This window comes from Dermochelys coriacea, chromosome 12, assembly GCF_009764565.3.
Source record: "Dermochelys coriacea isolate rDerCor1 chromosome 12, rDerCor1.pri.v4, whole genome shotgun sequence".
NCBI classification, from domain to species: Eukaryota; Metazoa; Chordata; order Testudines; family Dermochelyidae; genus Dermochelys; species Dermochelys coriacea.
The window spans coordinates 38,066,995-38,092,102 of NC_050079.1; the positions used below are offsets into that span (position 1 = coordinate 38,066,995).

Below are 25,108 nucleotides of genomic sequence, written 5' to 3' on the forward strand. Positions count from 1 at the left end.
ACCGCACAATTTAAAAATAAATTAAAATCTGTTTTCATTTATTTAAATTAAATACAAGTTTATTTTAAAACAACCTATTTAACATTAAATTTGAAATTGACAATCTATATTGAGGCCGACATTACTTAGAATCTATTAAAATTATTTAAACTAAATACAAAGACATTAATGAATTAATGTTTGCTATAAGTTTTAAAGAAAATCATACCAAAGGAAATAGAGGAAGTCCCTGGCTAAGCACCTGGAACCAGAGTTTGCTGAAGTGCTAAACCAGCTTTTGACAGAAGTAGTCTTTTCTGCAGATGCACAGAGAATGTTTTCTTAATTTCAATTTATTCAACTAGTTTAGGTTCAATAACTAGCTCGTTCAAAGTTAAGAAGCCAATCGGAAGTAGTAAAAGCAGGAAAGCTTGTTTTCCTCGTCCAAACTATAAACAAAAACTAGGTGAGAGAATGAGATCACTAGTTCTAAAATCCTGAAGGACATGGTGAATAGAAACAATCAGTTCAATTCACTAATTACAGATAAGTCTTTGTTTGTTTAATAAGCCAGTTTTAAATACAAAACATATTTTGATAAACTTTCCCCCTTATATATGCAGAACATTTAAGATAATTTTTTAAATTAAATAAAAGTATAATGCTGGTTTTTGCACTTTTATGATTGAATTTGAATTTCTGTCCAACTGGAGCATGACACAAATCACAGGTAAAAAGTAATCTTATAGTAAATACAAAATGCATAATTTATCATTTTCTAACATAATAAATGTAAAAATTAAGAATCAGGATAAACGTAAATTAATCTATATAACTGCTTAAATAAGCATGTATTGAAATAGCGTATTCTTCTAGTTAGCACCAAATTTAGTGTAAAGGTGATATTTAGTTCAAATCAACATGTTTTAATGATTACCAACCAAAGAGAATCAACCTCTCATTTAGGAAGGTAACTACTAAAAAGTACAAATGCAAAACATGATTAAAATCAACGATTTAAACCAAGGTTTCCTGCATGATCATTTAAATCATGATTAAACTCTGATTTAAATCCATCCACCCTGGATTCTGTTGGCCCCTTTCTTTTTCTACCTCAGTTATGCGCCATTGTATTTGTTTGTTTTTACTGCTCATCATCTTGGGCTATGTAGTCCTGGGGACAGGGTGCACTCTCTAAAGGAACAATCATGCAGCCTTTACTCATGCAGTGGGACTATTATGGGATTACCATATGTCCGTATTTTCCCAGACATGTCCAGCTTTTTAGTTCTTAAATAGTTCCTCCCATCCGGAAGGAATTTTTAAATATCTAAAACATCTGGGATTTTGCCACATTGGTCGGGATGCCCTTTGTCCCGATACTGGGGACCGCTCAACTGACCGCGTGCACCAAAGTCCCGGGGATGGCAGCTCCCAGCACCCGCCCACCGGCAGGAGCCTGCAGTGTGGGCGCCTGGGGCAGCTCCCGGAACCCGTCTGCCGGCAGGGGCCTGCAGTGTGGGCGGCCCCTAGGCACAGAGGCTGAGTGGGTCTCCACATGCTGCACTGGCTCCCACCTACCCAATCAGAGCTGTGGGGGCAGGGCTTGCAGGTGCCAGCAGCAGGCAGAGAGCCCTCTGCCCCCCGCCCCGACCCAACCCTAGGAGGAGCCAGAGGGGACCTGCAAGATGCTTCCTGGGGCCTGCCCCAAGTAAGCGCCACCGGGACTCCCCACCTCACCCCCTGGCAGGTTCCTCTGGCTCTTAGGGTCAGGTTGGGTCGGGGGAGGGGCGGAGGGCTCTCTGCGCACTGCCAGTGCCTACAAGCCCCGCTCCGCAGCTCTGGCAGCTCCCATTGGTGCTTTTCCCAGCCAATGGGAGCACAGAGCTTGCGCTTGTGGCAGGTGCAGCACATGGAGACCCCTCGGCTGCCCCTGATCCTAGAAGCCAGAGGGACCTGAGGCAGGAGAGGTGACTAGGCAAGCGAGGCAGGGTGAAGAGGCGAGCCAGCAGCGGGTGCGGGGGGTAAAAAGGCGAGCGGGGGGTGATGGTGAAGAGGCAAGGGGCGAGGGAGCTAGTGGCTAGCAGGCGGGGAGGGTGAAGAGGCGAATGGCAAGGAAGCCAGCCGTGGGTGTGGTCCAATGGGGCAGGGAGGGCACAGAGACCTTGGGGAAGGGGTTAGAATGGGGGCACAAGCAAATCACCCTCCCCTTCCCACGGGGTGTCCTCTTTTTTGAATGTTCAAATATGGTAACCAGAGGCTATTAGAATGAGTAAGGGTTGCAGAATAAGGCCTGATGCTCTTGTTTTACATTTAAAAGTTTTGCTAAGTTTGTCCATAGGTGCAAACTGCTTGTCCATCTAAAAACATGGGTGCATAGGTGGGAATGAGGAACAGTGAAAAGACTGCAGAGATCCTGGTTGTCTCACCTGAAGTTAAACTGGGCCACAAAAGCTGCATATTTGTGTTTTAGTAGTAGCACGGGAAAAGGAGGAGAGAAGACGTTGAGTACAGGGAAAATGGCCAAAGACTAGTGGAATTCTGCCACCTCCCAGAAAATGAAACTGGCTGGCAGTGCAGAAAGCCAGCTTCAATACCGAAGAAAAAGGAAAGATGAGGAAGATAAGGCACTTGACTTGACCCCTGCAAAAGCTTGTAGCAGTGACATGAATCTTATGAATACCCACAGAGAACTTCCACTACAGATAATCTGAGGTAGGAGCAATGACACATCAAACAAAGTACAAGTGAAATCTGAGAAGTGAGACACTAATAATAAAATTACAGTTTTAGTATATTTTGAACTTTACATTGCCTTTATTATAAAGAGCCTTTTGTTTTGCACTTCAACATCTGGTCTACTGTACTTTATCCCACTGTGCTTTTGGAAAATATGCTGTGGTAACTGACCACGATTAGTGCATTGCTAAAGTGTCACATGCACAGAACAATAGTACTCATTGCCTACATGTGTTATTCACCTAAGAGCTGAAACACTTTGTTTTGAGCTTTAACGTGTGTGGGTCATTAATAACTTCTCTGATGAAAGAGATAAAATTCTAGGAATTACAACATTGTTTACCGAATGATGAACTGAGATGTTTTCATTTAAATTTATTCTGGAATTGAGACAAGAGTAGAATATTTATAACTCTGAATAATCAGCACTCACTGCATCCTATGGGCTAGGTACTAATTTGTTCTATTCATGGAATTCCAATGGATGTCAAAAGGCTCTTCCTTTCTGGATTATTTTTCCTTTTTGGCAGAGCAGGTGACTTTCCATCAGCCACCAGTCCCAGCAGTATTATTTTTATTGTTATTGCTCTTGCACAGCATTTAGTGATGAGCACTATGAATACTGTTAAAATACATACATAAATTGGAATTTAGTGCAAAGATGAAGATAGAATACGCATCAAGAAACTAATACCACCTTTCTTACTCAAGACAAGCAGTCATGCAACTAGTAATGTGGGGAGGGGGGTTGTTGTTTTTTGTTTAAAACAAATTCTATACAGCCAGGTGTATTTTTTGTTGTTATAAGAAATTCAGTCTATCATATGGAAATTATACTATTTCTTGTATTAAGATTCCGTGTTGTCTTAAGTAGCTCTTTCACTTTGCCTCTAACACAAAAGGTCTTGTACTAGTTTGCAGTAACTAATGCTTTCATAGCTAAAGCGAAGAACATATTAAAATGGTACCGGGTTCCAGTAACACAGACACAGGTAACTAACCGCTTTCATGTTCTCTCCACAGGTACCATTGCGGAGAGTGGACCAGATGATATGTCTGGGGGGAGAAAGCAGAAGGAGACCCCGCTGGTTGGGAGGCATGAGATGCGATGTCCTGAGGTTGGGGGTTCCACGACCACCACTCCCAAGAGGAGAAGGCGGGTGGTGGTGGTCGGGGACTCTCTCCTCCGGGGGACTGAGTCATCTATCTGCCGCCCTGACCGGGAAAACCGAGAAGTCTGCTGCTTGCCAGGGGCTAAGATTCGTGATGTGACGGAGAGACTGCCGAGACTCATCAAGCCCTCGGATCGCTACCCCTTCCTGCTTCTCCACGTGGGCACCAATGATACTGCCAAGAATGACCTTGAGCGGATCACTGCGGACTACGTGGCTCTGGGAAGAAGGATAAAGGAGTTGGAGGCGCAAGTGGTGTTCTCGTCCATCCTCCCCGTGGAAGGAAAAGGCCTGGGTAGGGACCGTCGAATCGTGGAGGTCAACGAATGGCTACGCAGGTGGTGTCGGAGAGAAGGCTTTGGATTCTTTGACCATGGGATGGTGTTCCATGAAGGAGGAGTGCTGGGCAGAGACGGGCTCCATCTTACGAAGAGAGGGAAGAACATCTTTGCCAGCAGGCTGGCTAACCTAGTGAGGAGGGCTTTAAACTAGGTTCACCGGGGGAAGGAGACCAAAGCCCTGAGGTAAGTGGGAAAGCGGGATACCGGGAGGAAGCACAGGCAGGAATGTCTGTGAGGGGAGGGCTCCTGCCTCATACTGGGAATGAGGGGCGATCAACAGGTTATCTCAAGTGCTTATATACAAATGCACAAAGCCTTGGAAACAAGCAGGGAGAACTGGAGGTCCTGGTGATGTCAAGGAATTATGACGTGATTGGAATAACAGAGACTTGGTGGGATAACTCACATGACTGGAGTACAGTCATGGATGGTTATAAACTGTTCAGGAAGGACAGGCAGGGCAGAAAAGGTGGGGGAGTAGCACTGTATGTAAGGGAGCAGTATGACTGCTCAGAGCTCCGGTACGAAACTGTGGAAAAACCTGAGTGTCTCTGGATTAAGTTTAGAAGTGTGTGCAACAAGAGTGATGTCATGGTGGGAGTCTGCTATAGACCACCGGACCAGGGGGATGAGGTGGATGAGGCTTTCTTCCGGCAACTCACGGAAGCTACTAGATCGCATGCCCTGATTCTCATGGGTGACTTTAATTTTCCTGATATCTGCTGGGAGAGCAATACAGCGGTGCATAGACAATCCAGGAAGTTTTTGGAAAGCGTAGGGGACAATTTCCTGGTGCAAGTGCTAGGGGAGCCAACTAGGGGGAGCGCTTTTCTTGACCTGCTGCTCACAAACCGGGTAGAATTAGTGGGGGAAGCAAAAGTGGATGGGAATCTGGGAGGCAGTGACCATGAGTTGGTTGAGTTCAGGATCCTGACGCAGGGAAGAAAGGTAAGCAGCAGGATACGGACCCTGGACTTCAGGAAAGCAGACTTTGACTCCCTCAGGGAACAGATGGCCAGGATCCCCTGGGGGACTAACATGAAAGGGAAGGGAGTCCAGGAGAGCTGGCTGTATTTCAAGGAATCCCTGTTGAGGTTACAGGGACAAACCATCCCGATGAGTCGAAAGAATAGTAAATATGGCAGGCGACCAGCTTGGCTTAATGGTGAAATCCTAGCGGATCTTAAACATAAAAAAGAAGCTTACAAGAAGTGGAAGGTTGGACATATGACCAGGGAAGAGTATAAAAATATTGCTCGGGCATGTAGGAAAGATATCAGGAGGGCCAAATCGCACCTGGAGCTGCAGCTAGCAAGAGATGTCAAGAGTAACAAGAAGGGTTTCTTCAGGTATGTTGGCAACAAGAAGAAAGCCAAGGAAAGTGTGGGCCCCTTACTGAATGAGGGAGGCAAGCTAGTGACAGAGGATGTGGAAAAAGCTAATGTACTCAATGCTTTTTTTGCCTCTGTTTTCACTAACAAGGTCAGCTCCCAGACTGCTGTGCTGGGCAACACAAAATGGGGAAGAGATGGCCAGCCCTCTGTAGAGATAGAGGTGGTTAGGGACTATTTAGAAAAGCTGGACGTGCACAAGTCCATGGGGCCGGACGAATTGCATCCGAGAGTGCTGAAGGAATTGGCGGCTGTGATTGCAGAGCCCTTGGCCATTATCTTTGAAAACTCATGGCGAACGGGGGAAGTCCCGGATGACTGGAAAAAGGCTAATGTAGTGCCCATCTTTAAAAAAGGGAAGAAGGAGGATCCTGGGAACTACAGGCCGGTCAGCCTCACCTCAGTCCCTGGAAAAATCATGGAGCAGGTCCTCAAAGAATCAATCCTGAAGCACTTAGAGGAGAGGAAAGTGATCAGGAACAGTCAGCATGGATTCACCAAGGGAAGGTCATGCCTGACTAATCTAATCGCCTTTTATGATGAGATTACTGGTTCTGTGGATGAAGGGAAAGCAGTGGATGTATTGTTTCTTGACTTTAGCAAAGCTTTTGACACGGTCTCCCACAGCATTCTTGTCAGCAAGTTAAGGAAGTATGGGCTGGATGAATGCACTATAAGGTGGGTAGAAAGCTGGCTAGATTGTCGGGCTCAACGGGTAGTGATCAATGGCTCCATGTCTAGTTGGCAGCCGGTGTCAAGTGGAGTGCCCCAGGGGTCGGTCCTGGGGCCCGTTTTGTTCAATATCTTCATAAATGATCTGGAGGATGGTGTGGATTGCACTCTCAGCAAATTTGCGGATGATACTAAACTGGGAGGAGTGGTAGATACGCTGGAGGGGAGGGATAGGATACAGAAGGACCTAGACAAATTGGAGGATTGGGCCAAAAGAAATCTAATGAGGTTCAATAAGGATAAGTGCAGGGTCCTGCACTTAGGATGGAAGAATCCAATGCACCGCTACAGACTAGGGACCGAATGGCTCGGCAGCAGTTCTGCGGAAAAGGACCTAGGGGTGACAGTGGACGAGAAGCTGGATATGAGTCAGCAGTGTGCCCTTGTTGCCAAGAAGGCCAATGGCATTTTGGGATGTATAAGTAGGGGCATAGCGAGCAGATCGAGGGACGTGATCGTTCCCCTCTATTCGACACTGGTGAGGCCTCATCTGGAGTACTGTGTCCAGTTTTGGGCCCCACACTACAGGAAGGATGTGGATAAATTGGAAAGAGTACAACGAAGGGCAACGAAAATGATTAGGGGTCTAGAGCACATGACTTATGAGGAGAGGCTGAGGGAGCTGGGATTGTTTAGTCTGCAGAAGAGAAGAATGAGGGGGGATTTGATAGCTGCTTTCAACTACCTGAAAGGGGGTTTCAAAGAGGATGGCTCTAGACTGTTCTCAATGGTAGCAGATGACAGAACGAGGAGTAATGGTCTCAAGTTGCAATGGGGGAGGTTTAGATTGGATATTAGGAAAAACTTTTTCACTAAGAGGGTGGTGAAACACTGGAATGCGTTACCTAGGGAGGTGGTAGAATCTCCTTCCTTAGAGGTTTTTAAGGTCAGGCTTGACAAAGCCCTGGCTGGGATGATTTAACTGGGACTTGGTCCTGCTTTGAGCAGGGGGTTGGACTAGATGACCTTCTGGGGTCCCTTCCAACCCTGATATTCTATGATTCTATGATTCTATGAAAATGCGCTGCTTTCCCACTTATATTTGATTTTTAATAGAAATGTAGAAATGCAGATAACCACAATACACGTATCCAAACTGAATCACATAACAGCTTAAACAGAAAATGTTCCCCATCAATCCTTCTCATTTAAAGGAACATATGACTTGCATAAGCACCCTGTAGCAAAAATCCACATGCTATATGGGCTTTCGCATTTGATCATCCACAGTTTTTTGCATCTTTGTGACTGGTGGTAATAAACATGAAATGATGTATGTGTGACACTTAGCATTTTTACTGTTTTTGTCCATGTTGGACACATACAAAAGCACCTCTAAGTGAATTCAGAAAATCAGGGCGAAGACTTAATTGTTTGTGGAATTAACAAGAAGACAGGGTACCTTGCACCTCACCCATTCAAAATTTTCAATTAAATCTGAACTGCCTAGATATTACAATTTGATAACCTATTAGAAATGAGTTGGTGATTCCAGCTGAGTTCTCTAGACTTTGATCCTATTATGGTGCAGTCCATGCTATAAATAAGCAGGGTATAGTTCACTGTAGATAATGTAAAGCAATCTGAATTAGCCCCTCATTAGCAGTGACAAAAGGATTGAACGGACATGGAGATTGTACCACTAATTCCACCCTTAGCAGCTGGCCCTTCCCAGCCAGGACTGAAGCAGTGAGGAAACCTACATTTCCACTATCTGTGCTGTGACTCTTCTAAAAATACAGAACTTCACTGTTCAGGGCTGTCACTACAGCTGTTTTTGAAAGAAAAAAATCCATTCAATTTAAAAAGTAAATTTGAACAACAATTCTGTGACTCCTGCAGTTAAAAAATGCTGAAGAGTTTAGACAACTGAAATTTAGGATGACCTGCAGAAAAGAAGTAATAGATCAAATTATGCCAAGAGTCTCTAGTGATTGCTAATGGCAGTGACTGAAGGGACATCTAGTTCATGAATCTGGATTGATGGTGACTGCAGAATTCCAGATTCAGTACATTAATAAAGGCCCAGAATTTGTAAATTATATCCAGATTTTGTTGCAAAGCTGACTTTGGAAAAAAGAAGAACACATTCAAACGTATTCATTACTTACCTGAAAACAGAATACAGAATGTGAAGGAAATATAGGAAGAATAGTAAGAGGCCAACATGGCTACATCAGGAGATCTTTAATAATCTGAAAATCAAACAGGAATCCTACAAAAAATATAAACATGGACATATTGCTAAGGAGGAGTACAAAAGAATAGCACGTGCACGTAGGAACAAAATCTGAAAGTCTAAGGCACAAAATGAGTTACACCTAGACACAGGCAACACATGGGGGGAGGGGTCATGCAGGGTGAAGTGCCCCCTCCTCCAAATTTCTGCTTGGCCTGCCAGTGGGGAAAAATGGTTACTCACTTTCTCGTAACATCTTTAAGATGTGTTGTTCATGCCCATTCCAAGCAGGTGTGTGCGCGCCACGTGCATGCCAGCCGGAAGATTTTTCCCCTAGCAGCATCCATAGGGTCAGCCTGGGTGCCCCCTGGAGTGGCGCCTTCATGGCACCCAATATTGGGCCCCGCCGACTCCCCACCCCCAGTTCTTTCTTGCTGACTATTCCGACAGAGGGGTAGGAGGGTGGGTATTGGAATGGACATGAACACTACATCTTGAAGAACAACCATTACGAGAAAGTGAGTAACTGTTTTTCCTTCTTCGAGTGATTGTTCATGTCCATTCCAAGAAGGTGATTCACAAGCTAGAGCTCAGGAGGTGGAGTCGGAGTTATCCACAGAAAAGAGCATGGCTCGCCCAAAAGCTGCATCATCCCTGGACTGTTGTGTAATTGCATAGTACAACGTAAATGTATGTATTGAGGACGTGGTTGCCCTGCAAATTTTCTGAATAGGGACTTGTGCCAGGAACGCCGCAGAGGAGGCCTGGGCCCTGGTAGAATGAGTGTTTATCTGCAGAGTGGGCTCCTTCGCCAGGGCATAGCACTCCCTAATGCAGGACGTTATCCATGACGATATGTGTTGAGAGGATACCAGGAGGCCCTTCATTCTGTCTGCCATGGCTACAAAGAGTTGGACAGACTTCTGGAATGACTTAGTTCTCTCTATGTAAAAAGCTAAGGCCCTACGCACATCCAGTGAGTGCAGCCTACGCTCCCTATCGGAGGAGTGTGGGTTGGGATAAAACACTAGGAGGAAGATGTCCTGGGTCATGTGAAAATGGAAGATGACCTGCGGGAGAAAAGTCAGATGAGACCTGAGCTGGACCTTATCCTTATGAAAAACTGTGGAAGGGGGCTCAGACTTGAGGGCCCTGAGCTCCGAAACCCATCAAGCCAAGGTAATTGCCACAGGAACGCAGCCTTGAATGAAAGATATAACAGGGAGCAGGTGGCCGGAGGTTCAAATGGCGGGCCTGTAAGCCTGGAGAGGACTAAATTGAAGTCCCAGGCAGGGACAGGCTGACGCGTGTATGGGAAGAGCCTTTCCAAACCCTTGAGAAAATGACTGACCATAGGGTTTGCAAAGACCGAGAGACCATCTGAGCCCGGATGGAAGGCAGAGATAGCAGCCAAATGGACCCTTATTGACGATGGGACAAGTCTTGATGCTTTAAGTGAAGGAGGTTAGTCCAGTATAAACAGTATAGAGGCAAGGAGCAGAGACTGACTAAGTTGCTCCGCCCAGATGGAAAACCTTTTCCATTGGCCAGGTAAGTTTTCCCGGTGGAGGGCTTTCTACTACCCAGGAGGACTTGTCTGACCTGGTCTGAACAAGACAGCTCTGTGGCACTTAGCCATGGATTATCCAGGCCGTAAGGTGGAGCAACTCCAGATTCGGGTGCCGGAGTCGGCCCTGGTCCTGCATGATCAGGTCGGGGACCAGAGGTAAGGTAAGTGGGGTTGCTATGGATATTTCCAGGAGCAAGGTGAACCAGTGCTGCCACAGCCACACTGGCGCTATTAGTATGACTCAGTCCTGGTCCCTGCGGATCGTGAGGAGCACGCTGTGGACTAGGGGGATGGGTGGGAAAGCATATAGCAGGCAGCTCTCCCATGAGAGAAGAAAGGCATCCCCGTTGGACCCCGAGCCGTGGCTTCTGAGGGAACAGAATGTCTGACATTTCCTGTTGCCCAGAGTGGCGAACAGGTACGTCTGGGGAGAGCCCCAGAACCGGGAGATTGAGCTCACCACATCTGGCCGAATGGACCACTCGTGGCCATTGAAGGTCCGGCTGAGGCTATCCGCCAGTGTGTTTCGCACCCCTGGGAGGTATGAGGACTGCAGGTGGATCGAGTGCTCTATGCAGAAGTCCCACAGCACAAAGGCTTCTCAGCATAGGGGAGAGGAGCGTGCATCCCCGTTTGTTGATACAAAACATTGCTGAGGTGTTGTCCATGAGGACTGAAACACATCTGCCCATTATGTGCGTTTTGAAAGTGTAGCATGCCAGACGCACTGCCCTCTGCTCTTTGACATTGATGTGAAGAGTGAAGTCCACCAGAGACCAGAGGCCTTGGGTCTTGAGGTCCCCTAGGAGAGCCCCCCAACCCAGATCCAAAGCAAATGACACCAAGGTGAGTGAGGGCCGACAAACGGCACCCCTGCGCAAACCATTCAAGGGTCAAGCCACCAAAGGAAGGAGTCCAGTACCAGGTGGGGCAGAGTTACGACCCTGTCCAACGCATCTCTGGCTGGTCGGTTCACTGATGCTAGCCAAGACTGGAGTGGGCGCAGCCTTAGCCTGGCATGCTGCACCACATATGTGCAGGAGACCATGTGTCCCAGCAGCTTTAGACAGTTTCTTGCCGACATCGTGGGGAACCATCTGAGGCTCTGTATGATGTCCTGAAATGAGAGAAACCTGGCCTCCGGGAGGTACGCCTGGCTTGGGTAGAGTCCAGGACTGCACCTATGAACTCTATCCTCTGCACTGGGGACAGAGTAGATTTCTCCTTATTCAGGAGGAGACCTAAGTCGAGGAAGGTCCTCCTTTTAAACTCGACCTGAGCTTCCACCTAGGCTCTTGAGAGACCTCTGATCAGCCAGTCATCAAGGTATGGAAAAACCTGTATCTGGTGCTTGCGCAGGAATGTCGTGATGACTGCCATGCATTTTGTGAATACTCTGGAGGCAGTCAACAGTCCAAACGGGAGGACGGTAAACCGGTAGTGGCCTCTGTTCACCACAAATCTGAGGTAGCGTCTGTGATATGGGACTATTGCGATATGAAAATACGCATCCTTCAAGTCGAGGGCAGCGTACCAGTCTCCTGGATCCAGTGAGGGGATAACGGAGGTTAGTGAGACCATGTGAAACTTGAGTTTCTTTACATACTTGTTGAGCTGTCACAGGTCCAGTATGGGTCTGAGGCCTCCCTTGACCTTCAATATGAGGCAATACTGGGAAACCTTGCCCCTTAGCTCCTGAGGAACCTCCTCCACTGCCCCTACCGAGCAGGGACTGCACCTGTTGAATTAGAAGTTGCTCGTGAGAGGGGTCCCTGAAGAGGGACGGGGAAGGGGGTGGGGGGGGGGCGGGAGGGTACAGAATTGGATGGAATATCCCCTCTCTACCGTGTGGAGGACCCATCTGTCTGAAGTAATTCGAGACCAGGCATGGTAGAAAGGGAATAGACGGGACGAGAAAGTAAGATGGGAAGGATCCAAAAGGTCGTACTGGCAAGCTGTCCTCGACTGTACCCTCAAAAGGGTGTTCTAGAGCCCGGTGGGGCCCTGGGCTGGCCCGAGCTTTGTCCAGAGGGTGGATGTTGCCTCCTCCAAGTGCTCCTGTTCCGCCTATGTGGAGTGTGCTGGTGGTTTTGGGGTTGGTAAGGACAAGGGGCAGGTTGAGGCATAAAATGTCTGCGTTGGGTAGCAGGTATGTGAAGCCCCAGTGAACAAGAGTATGTCCTTGAGTCCTTCAAGCTGTGAAGTCTCTTATCCGTCTTCTCAGAGAAGAGAGCTACACCCTCGAAGAGAAGGTCTTGAATGGTCTGCTGGACCTCATAGGGAAAACCAGAGACCTGAAGCCAGGAGCCTCTCCTCATAACTACCCCTGTGGCCAAAGTGCGGGAGGCCACGTCCAAAGCCGCTTGCAAAGATGCTCGGGAGATCAGTTTCCCCTCCTCCATGAGCGCAGAGAACTCCCCCCGAGCTTCCTGGGGCAGAAGTTCTGTAAACTTAGCCATAGACGAGCAGGTGTTATGCTCATAGCGGCTTACTATGGCCTGCTGGTTGGCTATACGAAGTTACAGGCCTCCTGTCGAGTAGACCTTCCGGCCAAACAGGTCCAGTTTCTTGGCATCCCTGTTTTTAGGGGTGGATCCTTGAAACCCTTGACATTCTCTCTGATTGGCCCCGTCGACCACCAAAGAGTCCGGAGGAGGGTGGGTGTAAAGATGTTCATACCCTCTAGAGGGAAAAAAGTAGCGGAGCTCGGATTTCTTGGCCATAAGTGCCAGAGAAGCAGTAGTTTGCCACAAGTTCTTAGATGTTTCGGTTATTGGACTTGATAAATGGCAATGCAACCCTAGATGGGCCGGAGGGAGCCAGGATGTCTATGACAAGGTCTAAATCTTCTTCCACCTCCTCTGCCTGAATCCCCAGGCTTTGGGCGGCCAGTCTCAAAAGCGGTTGAAGAACCTGGTTGTCCTCCAAATCTGGGGCTGTTGAAGTCCCTGTGACCGCTTCATCGGGCGAGGACGAGGAAGAGAGAGAACAGGAGGTGGGCCCAGTTCACTGCCTTCAGCCCCCCTAGGGTCCCTCGGCACGCGGTACTCGGGCTGTGGAGCCGGTACCGATGAAGAACTCTGCGCCGCAGCCAGTAAATCCGGCGGGACCGAGACCGTCAGGGTCAGTAGGGACGGAGCTGAGGCTTCCACCGGTGCCATCACATGGAGAGCCGGTGCCGGAGCAGGCTGAGGTATCGGTGCCGAAACCATGCAAGTTGGCAGGGCCACTCCACCCGAGGGTGGCGCCATCATCGGCAGTGCTGGCGCTGACGCCGAGGACATCGACACCATTCTGGAGCGCGGACCATGGACTTGACCATGGCTCTGATGGTACACCCAGGGTGTCCAGAAGGGCCATTGAGCAGATGGTTGCCACTGTTGCTGCCACGGTGCCGGGTATGGTTGGTGACTGTGCTGGGACCTGGACCTTCTGCTCCGCAATCTGCTAGATTGAGTAGAGTCCACCTCCAACTCGGAGGTCTCCGAATAAGACGACCAGGGACGAGAGGTCCTCTGGGTCACCAACAAACGACGACTCAATTCCGGGGAGCGGTGTGCTTCCTGCGTCTGTGCAGGCGGTGCCGGAGATGGAGACCGATGGCCCATCATGGTTGCCTTACCCCTGGAGTGGAACGGGGGCCTGCGGTCGCTGGAGATTTGTCCCTCCTTTGGGGGGAGGACGGCACCGGGAAGTGCATCAGGTCCGCTGCTGCCTCGAATGCCTCCGGCGTCGATGGTGGTTGTATGTCCACCAGATGGTCCGGGGACTGAGGAGGGTTTGGACTCGACTGGACCCCGGCCGGGGCAGGAGTTGACGAAACCCTGGGCAGAAGCGAGGCGGAGGCGGTCTGTCCCAAGCCACTCACAGATGGCGCTGGCCCCTTAGGTGTCAAGGGGGGTAACCGGTCAGTCACCGGCCTCTTCTTCTTTACCGGGACCGGAGATGGAGAATGGTGCCGAACTGAGGCCGACGCCCTATGGTCCGAGTAGTGATGGTGCTGGTGGGCTTTAGAGTCCTTATCCAGGCCTGTTTCGCACGCTGTTGGTGCCAGAGCGCTGCGCATCAAAGAGGATGTGCTCAGTGCTGGGTTGTTGGGTTCTGGGTCGCATTGCGGTCTCAGAGCCACCTCCATGAGCAGGAGTTTTAGTCTCTGCTCTCTGTCCTTAAGGGTTCTTGGGCAGAAACCCTTGCAAATGTGGCACTTGTCCTTTTGGTGAGTCTCACCAAGGCACCGCAGGCAAGATGAGTGAGGATCGCTCTTGGGCATAAACTTTCCACAGGACTCAGAGTTTAAACCCCGGAGACCTGGGCATACCCCCGAAGGGGAAATGAACTATCTAACAAACCACTACTAACTATATGAAAAAGTATAACTACAGAGAATAAACTATTGAACTATGTACACTAAGAACAAAGACACTGCTAAGGTGCTTGCTGTAAGAGCGAGCAAAGTTCCAGCTAGCCATCATGGGCAGTAAGAAGGAACTGAGGGGATAGGGGGCCGGTGGGGCCCGATATTGGGAGCCATAAAGGCGCCACTCTAGGGGCCGCCCAGGCTGACCCTACGGACGCTGCTAGGGGAAAAATCTTCTGGCTAGCATGCATGCGGCACGCATACACCTGCTTGGAATGGACATGAACAATCACTCGCAGAAGAAGGAGAGGGTGTCCTTCTCCTGCTGTGCCTGCCCCTCCACACTTTCAGCTCCTGTCCCTAGCACCCAGGCCCGGGCAAGGAGTGGAGGGAGCGTGACCAGCCATTTTTCATGCCTGCTGCTCCAGGTCGCTGCTTTGGGCAATGCAGCGGCTGCCTGCAAGAGCCAGGCTGGGGAGACAGCAGCGGGCTGCCACCAGCCCAGGCCTGTCTGCGGGCACAAGGGCCAAGCAAGCCAGAGTCCCCTCTCCCTCCCAGCATGTATTTGGCTTGCTCGGCTGTAGGTAACAATGGTGGGGCAGGGAGAGTGCAGTGGGCCCGGGTTAGGTGCCGAGCAGGGGAGTCGCGGGCAGAGCAGACACGTGGGGGTGGTCATGTGTCCTCCCCTTTACATTGTGCTCTCCCAGCATCAGGAGGCATGAATCATCTATGAAGAAAATGGATATAAAAGGCCATAAGGAGAGGTTCTTCAAATACATTAGGAGCAAGAGAAAGTTGAAGGAAAGTGTAGGTCCTCCACTTAACAGGGAAAAAGAGTTAATGACATCAAGATGGCTGAGGTGTTTAATGCTTATTTTGCTTCCGTCTTCGCTAAAATGGTTAATGGTGAACAACTACTCCACATGTGTAATATTAACATGAAGGGGGAAGGAATGCAAGCCAAAACAAGGAAAGAACAGGTTAAAGAATATTTAGATAAGTTAGATGTATTCAAGTCAGCATGGCTGGATGAAATTCATCCTAGGTAGTTAAGTACTAGCTGAAACAATTCTGAATTGTTAGCAATTATCTCAGAATTCAAGGAGAATGCTGAGGTTCCAGAAGACTAGAGAAGGGCAAACATATTACCGATCTTTAAAAACAGGAACAAAGAGGATCCAGGGAATTATACACCAGTCAGCCTGAATTGAAAGATACTGAAGCAAATTATTAAACAAGCAATTTGTAAGCACCTGGAAGATAACAGGGTTATAAGAAGATAGCCAGCATGGAGGTGTCAAAAATAAACCATACCAAAGCATACCAATTTCTTTTGTTGACAGGGTTACCTGCCTACAGGGTTGGGGGGAAAACAGTAGACATGATATATACTGACTTCAGTAAGGCTTTTGACACAGTCCAACATGATATTCTCATAAGCAAACTAGGGAAATGTGGTCAAGGTGAAATTACTATAAAATGGGTGCACAACTAGTTGAAAGATCATATTCAAGGAGTAATTATCAATGATTTGCTGTCAAACTGGGAGGGTGTCATTCCGGGATCCAGTGCAATTTGATATTTTCATCAATGGCTTGGATACTGGAGTGGAGAGTATGCTTATAAAATCTGCAGATGACACCAAATTGGGCAGGATTGCAAACATGTCGGAGGACAGGATCAGAATTCAAAACAACCATGACAAATTGGAGAATCGATCAGAAATCAACCAAATGAAATTCAGTAAATATAAGTGCAAAATACTACTCTTAGGAAGGAAAAACCAAATACACAACTACAAAATAGGAATAACTGGCTAGGTGGTAGTACTGCTGAAAAAGGTCTGGAGGCTATAGTGGATCACGGATTGAATACAAGTCTATAATATAATTAGCCTTTTTCGTAAATGCATACCATTCCAGGAGTATATTAACAGCAGTGTCATACGTCAAACATGGGAGGTAACTGTCCCGCACTACTCCACACTGGTGAGGCTTCAGCTGGAGTACTGCGTACAATTCCGGGCACCACACCTAAGCAAAGATGTGGACAAATTGGAGAGACTCCAGAGGACAGCAACAAAAAAGATAAAAGGTTTAGAAAACCTGACCTATAAGGAAAGGTTAAAAAAACTGGGCATGTTTAGTCTTGAGAAAAAGAAGACTGAGGGGGGACCTGATACAGTTTTCAAATATGTTAAGGGTTGTTATAAAAAGAGGAAGATTATCAAATGTTCTTTGTGTCCACTGAAGGTAGAACGGGACGTAACGGACTTAATCTGCAGCCAGGGAAATGTAGGTTAGATATCAGGAAAAGGTTTCTAATTATAAGAATAGTTAGGCTCTGGAATAGGCTTCCACAAGAGAGGTTGTGGAATCCCCATCATTGGAGGTTATTAAGAACAAGTTGGACAGAACCCTATGCAGGATGATCTAGGTTTACTTTGTCCTACCTCTGGACGGGGGCTGGACCTGATGACCTCTCAAGGTCCCTTCCAACCCTACATAGCTATGATTCTAAAGGAGGTTTATTTCCGGCTCGTAATGTAAACTAATATGAATAGGAAGTCATTTTAAACTCAGTCTACACAGAGAAAGTATAACAACAAACAATTATTTGAAGAAAAATTAACTTTCATAGTAGAGAGACAAGGCTGGTCTGAAGAAGAGCTCTGTGTAAGCTTGAAAGCTTGTCTTTCTCTCACCAACAGAACTTGGTCCAATAAAAGATATTATTGGTCTCTCTAGTACCCTGGGCCCATACAACTACAACAACACTGCACACAACTTTCATAGTACTGAACTAAGACTTTTGTAGACGGTGATAATTCTAAAGACTAGAGTCCTCAAAGACTTCACATTAGTCAATCAAATGTCATGTTCCAAAACACAATTACCAAACCAAAAGGGCCATTTCCTGCACAGATGCACTGATGTTGAAAGTATATGTCCTGAAGGCAAACTGAATTACAAGCATGAAGTATGTCATCTTTGAGACTGGAATCAACTATTCAAGCAATGGCACTTTTTCATTTATAATAGTAAAAGAAATAAACGACAACTGTGGGGAAAAAACCCTGAGGATGTTTAAAGGGAAGCACAATGAAGCACTTAAGACTCAATGTGCATGCAACAAGAAAGCCAAGCTTCATTTGCTTACAGTGTGGAAAGGAACATATTTCTCCTACAATGAAAAGGAAATCTCTTTGTACATTTTACAAATATAGAAAAAGATAGGAAGGACAGAGGCCTAGCGACGTCTTATCTCCCTCCTCCACCCTGCAATCTAAAATCAAATGTGTAATAAAGTCTATTTGTGCTTACCTGACAGTTTCCTTTTTTGAGTAATAAGCTCAACAGATCCACTATAATGGGTACACTGGCCTGCTTACAGCTTGGGAGCAGAAACAGAACTTTCCGTCACTGGCAGTAGGGAAATAGCCTACCACCTAACGTTCCATCCAGTTGAGACAACTTCCACAGCCAAGACCATTCAAATATACTTTCCTAAATTTTCGATTGTGTCAAATATACTTTGAGGGAAAAGCACTACAATGTCTCCTACTGAAAAGGATGGTAAATTCCACCTCACAGCAACAACCCCAAATATCACCCAGGACAGAGATGAAAATTGATATCCATCGTTTCCATAGTGGACCGGATATGTGGATCTTATTACTTGAGAAAGGAAATTTTCAGGTAAGCATGGATAAATTCATCTCCTCTTTTTTGTGCTAAGGTTCACAAATCTGTTATGATGGGATTTTCATAGCAGTGCGCCTCCGGTGTTGGAAGTAGGATCATCCTTTAGATGTAGGCATCCAGAAGTAGGTGTGCATGCACACATGTTAAATGATGTTGGCTAAGATTGAATGATCAATATGCAGAACTTAGTGAACTTAGGTATTGATGGTGATGTGAACATCTAGCAGATCCTCATATAGATGGCATGTTAACTCTGCCTTGAAACTGTCAATGCTCCTAAAGATGCTCTGATGCTTAACCAAAGGAGAAATATTTCTTGGATTTATTTAGGGAATAAATGCTACAAAAGTTGCAAGGAATACCTATTTGTGTAAAAAAGTACAATACTAGGTCTAATTAGAGAAAGTTCCCAACTTCAAACAAAACCAAAATTATCTAACTGGAAATAGTAGCCATCAGGAGGCTTACTCTAATGGACAGGAAGTGTAACTGCAGGGGGTTACACACCACACTGCTGTGAGGAACAAAATGAGGTTCCAAGGTGGTATCTAGGATCTTGCAGGGTTGGAATAAGTTCGATGCCTAAAGGAAGCATTTAATGTTGGAAAGTTTATAGAAATGTACTTAACACAGAGACTTGACCTTTTTGCTGTGATATTTATATACCCACAATAAAACCCTCCTAGGCTATGTTTCACTGGTTTAACACGGTCATTAAACTATAGACTTTGCACTACCTGGTAGAAAAAGTTCTATTGGTTAACATCTCTTTTGGGTTGCATGAGACCAATAATCACTTCAACAAAAGTATTCATTTTAAACCTACCTGGAGAAATGGTCTTGCAATAGCAGACTTCCTCTGTGAGATACACCTCAGGAGGAAACAAAGCTGAAGAGACAATCTCTCCCAAAGCCAAATGCAGCCCTGGGATATGGCTGGCAATTGGAGATACACATTATTGAACCAAATTTGAAATAAAGTTTGGAATTTCCCTCAGAAAACCCCGACAGCAAGAAAGGCTGGCTGAGGCTGCATGCCATTGTGAGAACAGGAAAAACAAAAACAAAACAGAGGGAACTTCAAGGGACAGGGACAGGACATTCCCCTGCTGCCAGCGACTGTGGGGGCTGGTCCTATCCCCAAGTTGCAAGAAGAGTATAGTCTTCATTGTAAGATATTTATGGACCTTAGCATGAAGAAAAAAGGCAAGGTTTACAAATCTCTAAAGACTGACATTTATTCTGCGTAAGAAACTTGTTATTTAAATCAAGGATATATTTTACACAGATGGGATGGACAACTACTTTAGATATTCTAAAGTAGATGTTTAGCTGTTCTAACTGTAACATACATGTTAGGCAAATAACCAGGTGAAGAAGATTAAGTTAAGTTATATGTGAGAGATAACATATATAGATGTTTCCAGCTAACCATCTTGTGACACACAGATGAGCGAGCAAACAAACAAAAAAACCCAACCTGACCGAATCAACCAATCAGGACAATATAAAATACTGCAGATACACTAACTACACTATTTATACAAACTAGAATTACTGAAGCTAGGTCATCTCCAAGAAGTATTCAGCAGACATAACAGTATAGCCCACTGCTTTTCTTGCCTCCTTCACCAGCTAGGAGTATGCAATATTTATACCTCCAAGTGCACTGAAAGTTGGATACTGAGAGTGAAAGGTATGGGGTTAATTAACAACCACTGTCAATATTTCCAGGACCCAGAAAATCCTGCTAAAAACATGAACAACTATAGAGTGTATGGTTTACTAATATTTCTGAGAGTCAGGATGCAAATCATCTGCAAATTTTATCCGTGGCCCAATTCTCTGGCTTGGTAAGGACCTGGCCCTCCTGCCTGCCAAGGTGTCTGGAGTGCTTCAGGGAACCTGGCCCTCTCCTTCACCTCTGGGTTGCTCTCTGTTCCAGGCACAAGCTCCTCTCTGCAGCTGGGGCAGTCTGGCTTAGTGCTCCTGACTATACAGAAGGAACTAGAGCATTTGCAACCTAGAGCATTTGCAATCTGCCCCAGCAGCAATCCCTTCAGAGAAGGGAAATGAGGAAAGGTTGGCTAGAAACTCCTGGCCAAAAAAGACAGAATTAAAAAAAAAAATTTACATTTATTTATGGCATCTCCAATGGAGTAAAATTCAAAATTTTTGGTAGTTCTATCCCTGAAAGCCTTTGCTACAATGGAGAGACCCCTGGTCAACTGTCCTCCCAGGAGTGGACGTAGACAGTTATGGGGCTTTTCCACAGAGGGGCAGTCCTGGCCCCAGTCCTTGCCCCAGGCTGGCTATCAATCTCAGATCTGACTCCAACCTGCAAGGAGAGGCCCAACATCCCACAGGACAGACAATAGTCTTTGTTGCTGGTTAACTAGAAGCTAGAATACTAGTTACTCAAATAATTGTATTTGTTGCATGATTCCTTTTGATCCCTAAGCATTTTGCTACATACACATTAAATAACACCCCTGCAAACAAACTGGTTGTCCTATTCTAAAATTCATAGATTAAAAATTAAAAAAAGCGTCAGAGGAAAATGTAATTAATTTCATTCTGTACCATGACTAGTCTTGGCACATTTTCTGGTGCTAGAACAACAATCATGGTCCAAGAATGAAAATTCAATGCCAAACCCTGTCCTATTTTTGTCAGATGGAAGTCATGAACCTTGGCAGATTTCTGCCGAGTGTTGCATTTTTTACAGCTGAAGAAATAGCTACTTACAGCATTATTTGACTGTAAACTTACTGCTAATTATAGCTATTGGGATTATTGTTGGGTATATCACAAAATAGGAGTTTCCAGTGGAGACAAGCCAAGCAGGTTTGCTTAGGATCTTCAATTACTTTCAATCTGTTTTGGCTCTTCTACTTCTACAGCAAATAAATAATAATGCACTTGTAAAAGCACCTTTTGTCAAGGATTTCAAAGTGGTATTACTATATCCATTTTACAGATGGGGAAATTGAAGCAGAAAGAGGTTGAGAGAGATTTACCCAAGGTTACATAGCAAATGAGAAACCCAGAGACCAGATTTACAGGCTACTGCTCTAGCCACTACACAACATTGCCCCCAGCAAAATGACTATATTTCAACTCTTTATTTGAACTTATCACTCAGTCCATAACTTCTTAGATTTGTTGTTGCATTTGAAGCCTATTCTAAATTTAAAGACAAAATATTAGCACTAATTAATGTGTGTAATTTATTGGCATTATTTCTTCTATACAGATCCTACAAAGGCAGTTAACAAAAGTTGTTCTACATAAGTATAAAACTAGCGCAGCAGATTTTACTCAGAAGCTGGCAGGTCTAGCAGGAAGGCCGTAGCTCCAATAATCCTTCCAATCCCAGCATCCTGGGATGGGCTTGCATAGCAGTCAGCAAGGCTAAGGTCAAGCTTCATTCAGTCGTTCCCAGTGCCCAAGAGTTCTCCTGGCAGTAGCCAGTAGGGAGGACCCAAGACCTCCATCTCCACCGGTCTCGGCTAAGGGCCCCAGGGGAATGGGATTAAGTGCCTCAGTTGTCTCTTTCTACTGCACTTAACTAGCCCCTCCTTCACCCCCCCGTGCTGCTTCCTAACTCCCTGCTGTCTCTTCAGTTTGGGGCACGGCTGCAGTCCTCTCCCCAGTCCTGCAGGGAGTTCCCAGTCTCAGCAGCTCACATGGTCAAATTAGTATTCCCCAGCTCTCCTCCGAGTGTTCAGTTATTCTATCTCAGCAGGGAGTGGGGGTGGAGAGTGTCATAAGAATGGCCATACGGGGTAAGACCAAAAGTCCATCCAGCTCAATACCCTGTCTGCCAACAGTGGCCAATGCCAGTTGCCCCAGAGGGAGTGAACCTAATAGGTAATGATCAAATGATCTCTCTCCTGCCCTCCATCTCCACCCTCTGACAAACAGAGGCTAGGGACAGCATTCCTTACCCATCCTGGCTAATAGCCATTAATGGACTTAACCTCCATGAATTTATCTAGTTCTCTTTTAAACCCTGTTATAGTCCTAGCCTTCAGGCCCTTACCCTCCTGGTTGTGGTTTTACCCACAATCCAAATCCTTCTCCTGTGGATAGCTCTGTCTCCAGAAGCTGAAAACTGTCTTCCTACCTTTGGACAGCCTCTCCTTCATTCCTATTCTCCCCTGCATTGCCACTCTCCCCCTCCTTTGAAGCATGCTCCACAGCTGCTGAGGGGTGAAACCCTCTTGGTCCAGTACTGCTCCTTCACTCCCTTAGTCTCTGTATAGGGTTTTAAACCACATTACAACTAGCTCAGAGCTTAAAATATTCTCCAAGATAACCATGGGCCACATATTTCTCTGCCTGCAATAAAAAAAAAAAATAGTGAACTCAGATTCTGGGTGTTGCTGATCTAAAGTAAAGGAGATTGACTTATGCTTAGAAATACTCAAAGGGATGGGAGTGGAAAGGGACGTTGCTCTCCACAACTCAGTATTTCAGGAAACCTATTTTTTTTGCTTGTGTCCCCATTGAATGTACCATTAAATGTCTAGAATTGTTCCTTCCTATACCAACCCCCCCATGAGGCTGACTACACCCATGGCAACGTATCAATTTGCTACAAGTACAAAGGTCAAAGTGTGAACACAATCTCTTTTAGCTCCCTATCCACCACTGACATTCTCAAACATTTTTTTAAATAACCGATGATCTCAACATGAAAGGTATGCTTACACATAGATATTGGACACTGAAAGGTCTGTACATTTATTATTACCTACTGGCAATGCAGCATTAAATTGAACTCCTAGTGATTTTGGATGAACATTCAGTTTTCAGGGTTAGCAAATGAACAGAACAATAGGGGTTGTATGGCTGGGGGAAGGAAGGTGCCAAAAGTCGACTGATTCTCGTACCATCCACCCCTCCTTACTGCACACACAGGAATGTCCTCTTGAAAACCAAAGCAGAATACCAAAACATAGCTGCTCTTCTACCTGTTGTCTCGTCTCTAAGAGGAACAGCAACGATGACTGTAGCAAACATTTTTATACTAAAATATATTAATTAACTACTTATACAAAGACACAAGATATATGGACTACCAATTACTTAAACAAATCAGGAGACATTTAGTTTTCACGAAGACATAATTTGACAAAAAAAAAAAAAGAGTTAAAAGGAGGTTAAGTTGTAAGCAACATTCTTGCTAACTGCCCAGCAGAATGTGTCTCTTACTATAAAAATTTAACTATTTATTGGAAGACTATGATGACTTTCTCCAATGACCACTCTACATTCAGTGCGTTATCCTTGCTGAATTCAACAAGTTAGCAAAGAAACACAGTTACAATGTTGCATCAGGATTATAAAATACTTCCTTAAAGTAATTAGAGATATATGATGTGAATTATGCAAAGCAAGTTGGGACCCACCTTTGGAGTGTTTTCCTGAAGACCTCTTGGGTAACGACTCCTCAATGGAATGTGCCGACGTATGTAGTGCATTTTCCAAACTGTTACTGACACTTTTTATGGGGGTCTCAGATCTTGGAGTGACCTGGAAAAAACAAATAAATAAAGCTGATATAACTTTGGAATATTCCATTTTCCTATACTCATGAATAGTGTTTCAAATTGAGTTAAGAGCCATCAAGAGCATTACTATTCTATTCTAAAATAGTTATACATTTTTCAGTAAATTTTACAAGTAACATTTTGGTGGAGGAGCTTTTTAGTCAACCATTTGTAAATCTAAATTACCCTTCATAATCCACACAGTGGTACACAAAGTACCATTTATTTTTTTAAGTGTTATGCTTATACAACAGCCCATTTTAAACACGTTTTAACAAAAGAAGAGTTTGTTTAAGAGCAAATCTGGGTTACTATGTCAGGCAAAGGGTAACCACTTATGTTGTGTCATGTATCTTAAATATTACCGCAACTAGGGTGACCAGACAGCAAGTGTGAAGAATCGGGACAGCGGGTGGGGGGTAATAGGTGTCTATAAAAGAAAAAGCCTCAAATATCGGGACTGTCCCTATAAAATAGGGACATCTGGTCACCCTAACTGTAACAGATAAGAAATCAACTTTACCTCTCAGGACAAAAAACAGTGTAAGAAAGCGACTCAGTTGGCTTTGCAATTTGGGAGCTTGCCATCAAGATCTGAAGACTATATTTTGATGAAAAATGATTCATTGTGAAAGAGAAAAACTTTGAACAAGTAGGCTGCATTATCAAAAACCAACTTTATAGCCTAATATGTACCTTTTGAACTGCACTTAGCATAAGGAACATATTTTCACTGTGATTCAAGAGCTAGAAAAACAAACATAAATCATATGAAAAACAGAACATTTAAACTCCTTTAGTTGCTGTCCACAACAATCTGCACATTTGTGCTACAATGTAGAGAAACACCTATTGTTAGTAGTATAATGTGAAGAATATACCACCTAAAGCAAGTCAATTACCCTCTCTCTAAAAAAGGAGAAGCAGATATGGAGAATGGTCACATTAGCAATTGGGCTTAAGCATCTGAAAGGTGAAAAACCTGTGTGTTTAAATAGATTATTAATACCAACAAAAGCATTCCTTGAAATTCAACTGCCACATTTTGAATTAACAAGAAATCCCAGTCTGTAGGATTCTAATTTAACATAGGTTCTATCCTTTCACAAATCACAAGAGAGGAAAATGTAATCTCAGTGTAACAAAATAAACTAGTCATTATTCACGATAACTAACATCAGAGTTTACAATTTCCTGTAAGGTTCAATCACATAGTGATTCCAGGCAGGGCCATGAGGAGGAAAGCAATTTTTTTTAAAACATCTCATCCACCCCATCGTTAGCCTAGTATATTGTGACTAGATTACATGTTTTAGATTTTGCATAATTTCTCTCCATTTTTGTAGAATTATCCCTTTGTGAGGTTCACATAAGACATTGGCCTTC

At 45.3% G+C, this 25,108-nt stretch overlaps 1 protein-coding gene across 2 annotated transcripts in view; it reads right to left on the reverse strand.

Annotated features, from left to right (window-relative positions):
• Positions 1-25,108, reverse strand: part of ZCCHC14 (zinc finger CCHC-type containing 14) — a 97,042-nt gene that overhangs the window by 52,590 nt on the left and 19,344 nt on the right. For both annotated transcript variants that reach the window (XM_043494891.1, XM_038368332.2), the window contains exon 2: positions 23,582-23,705. In XM_043494891.1, coding sequence (XP_043350826.1) covers positions 23,582-23,705 — 124 coding nt within the window. The remainder of the gene's footprint in view (positions 1-23,581; positions 23,706-25,108) is intronic.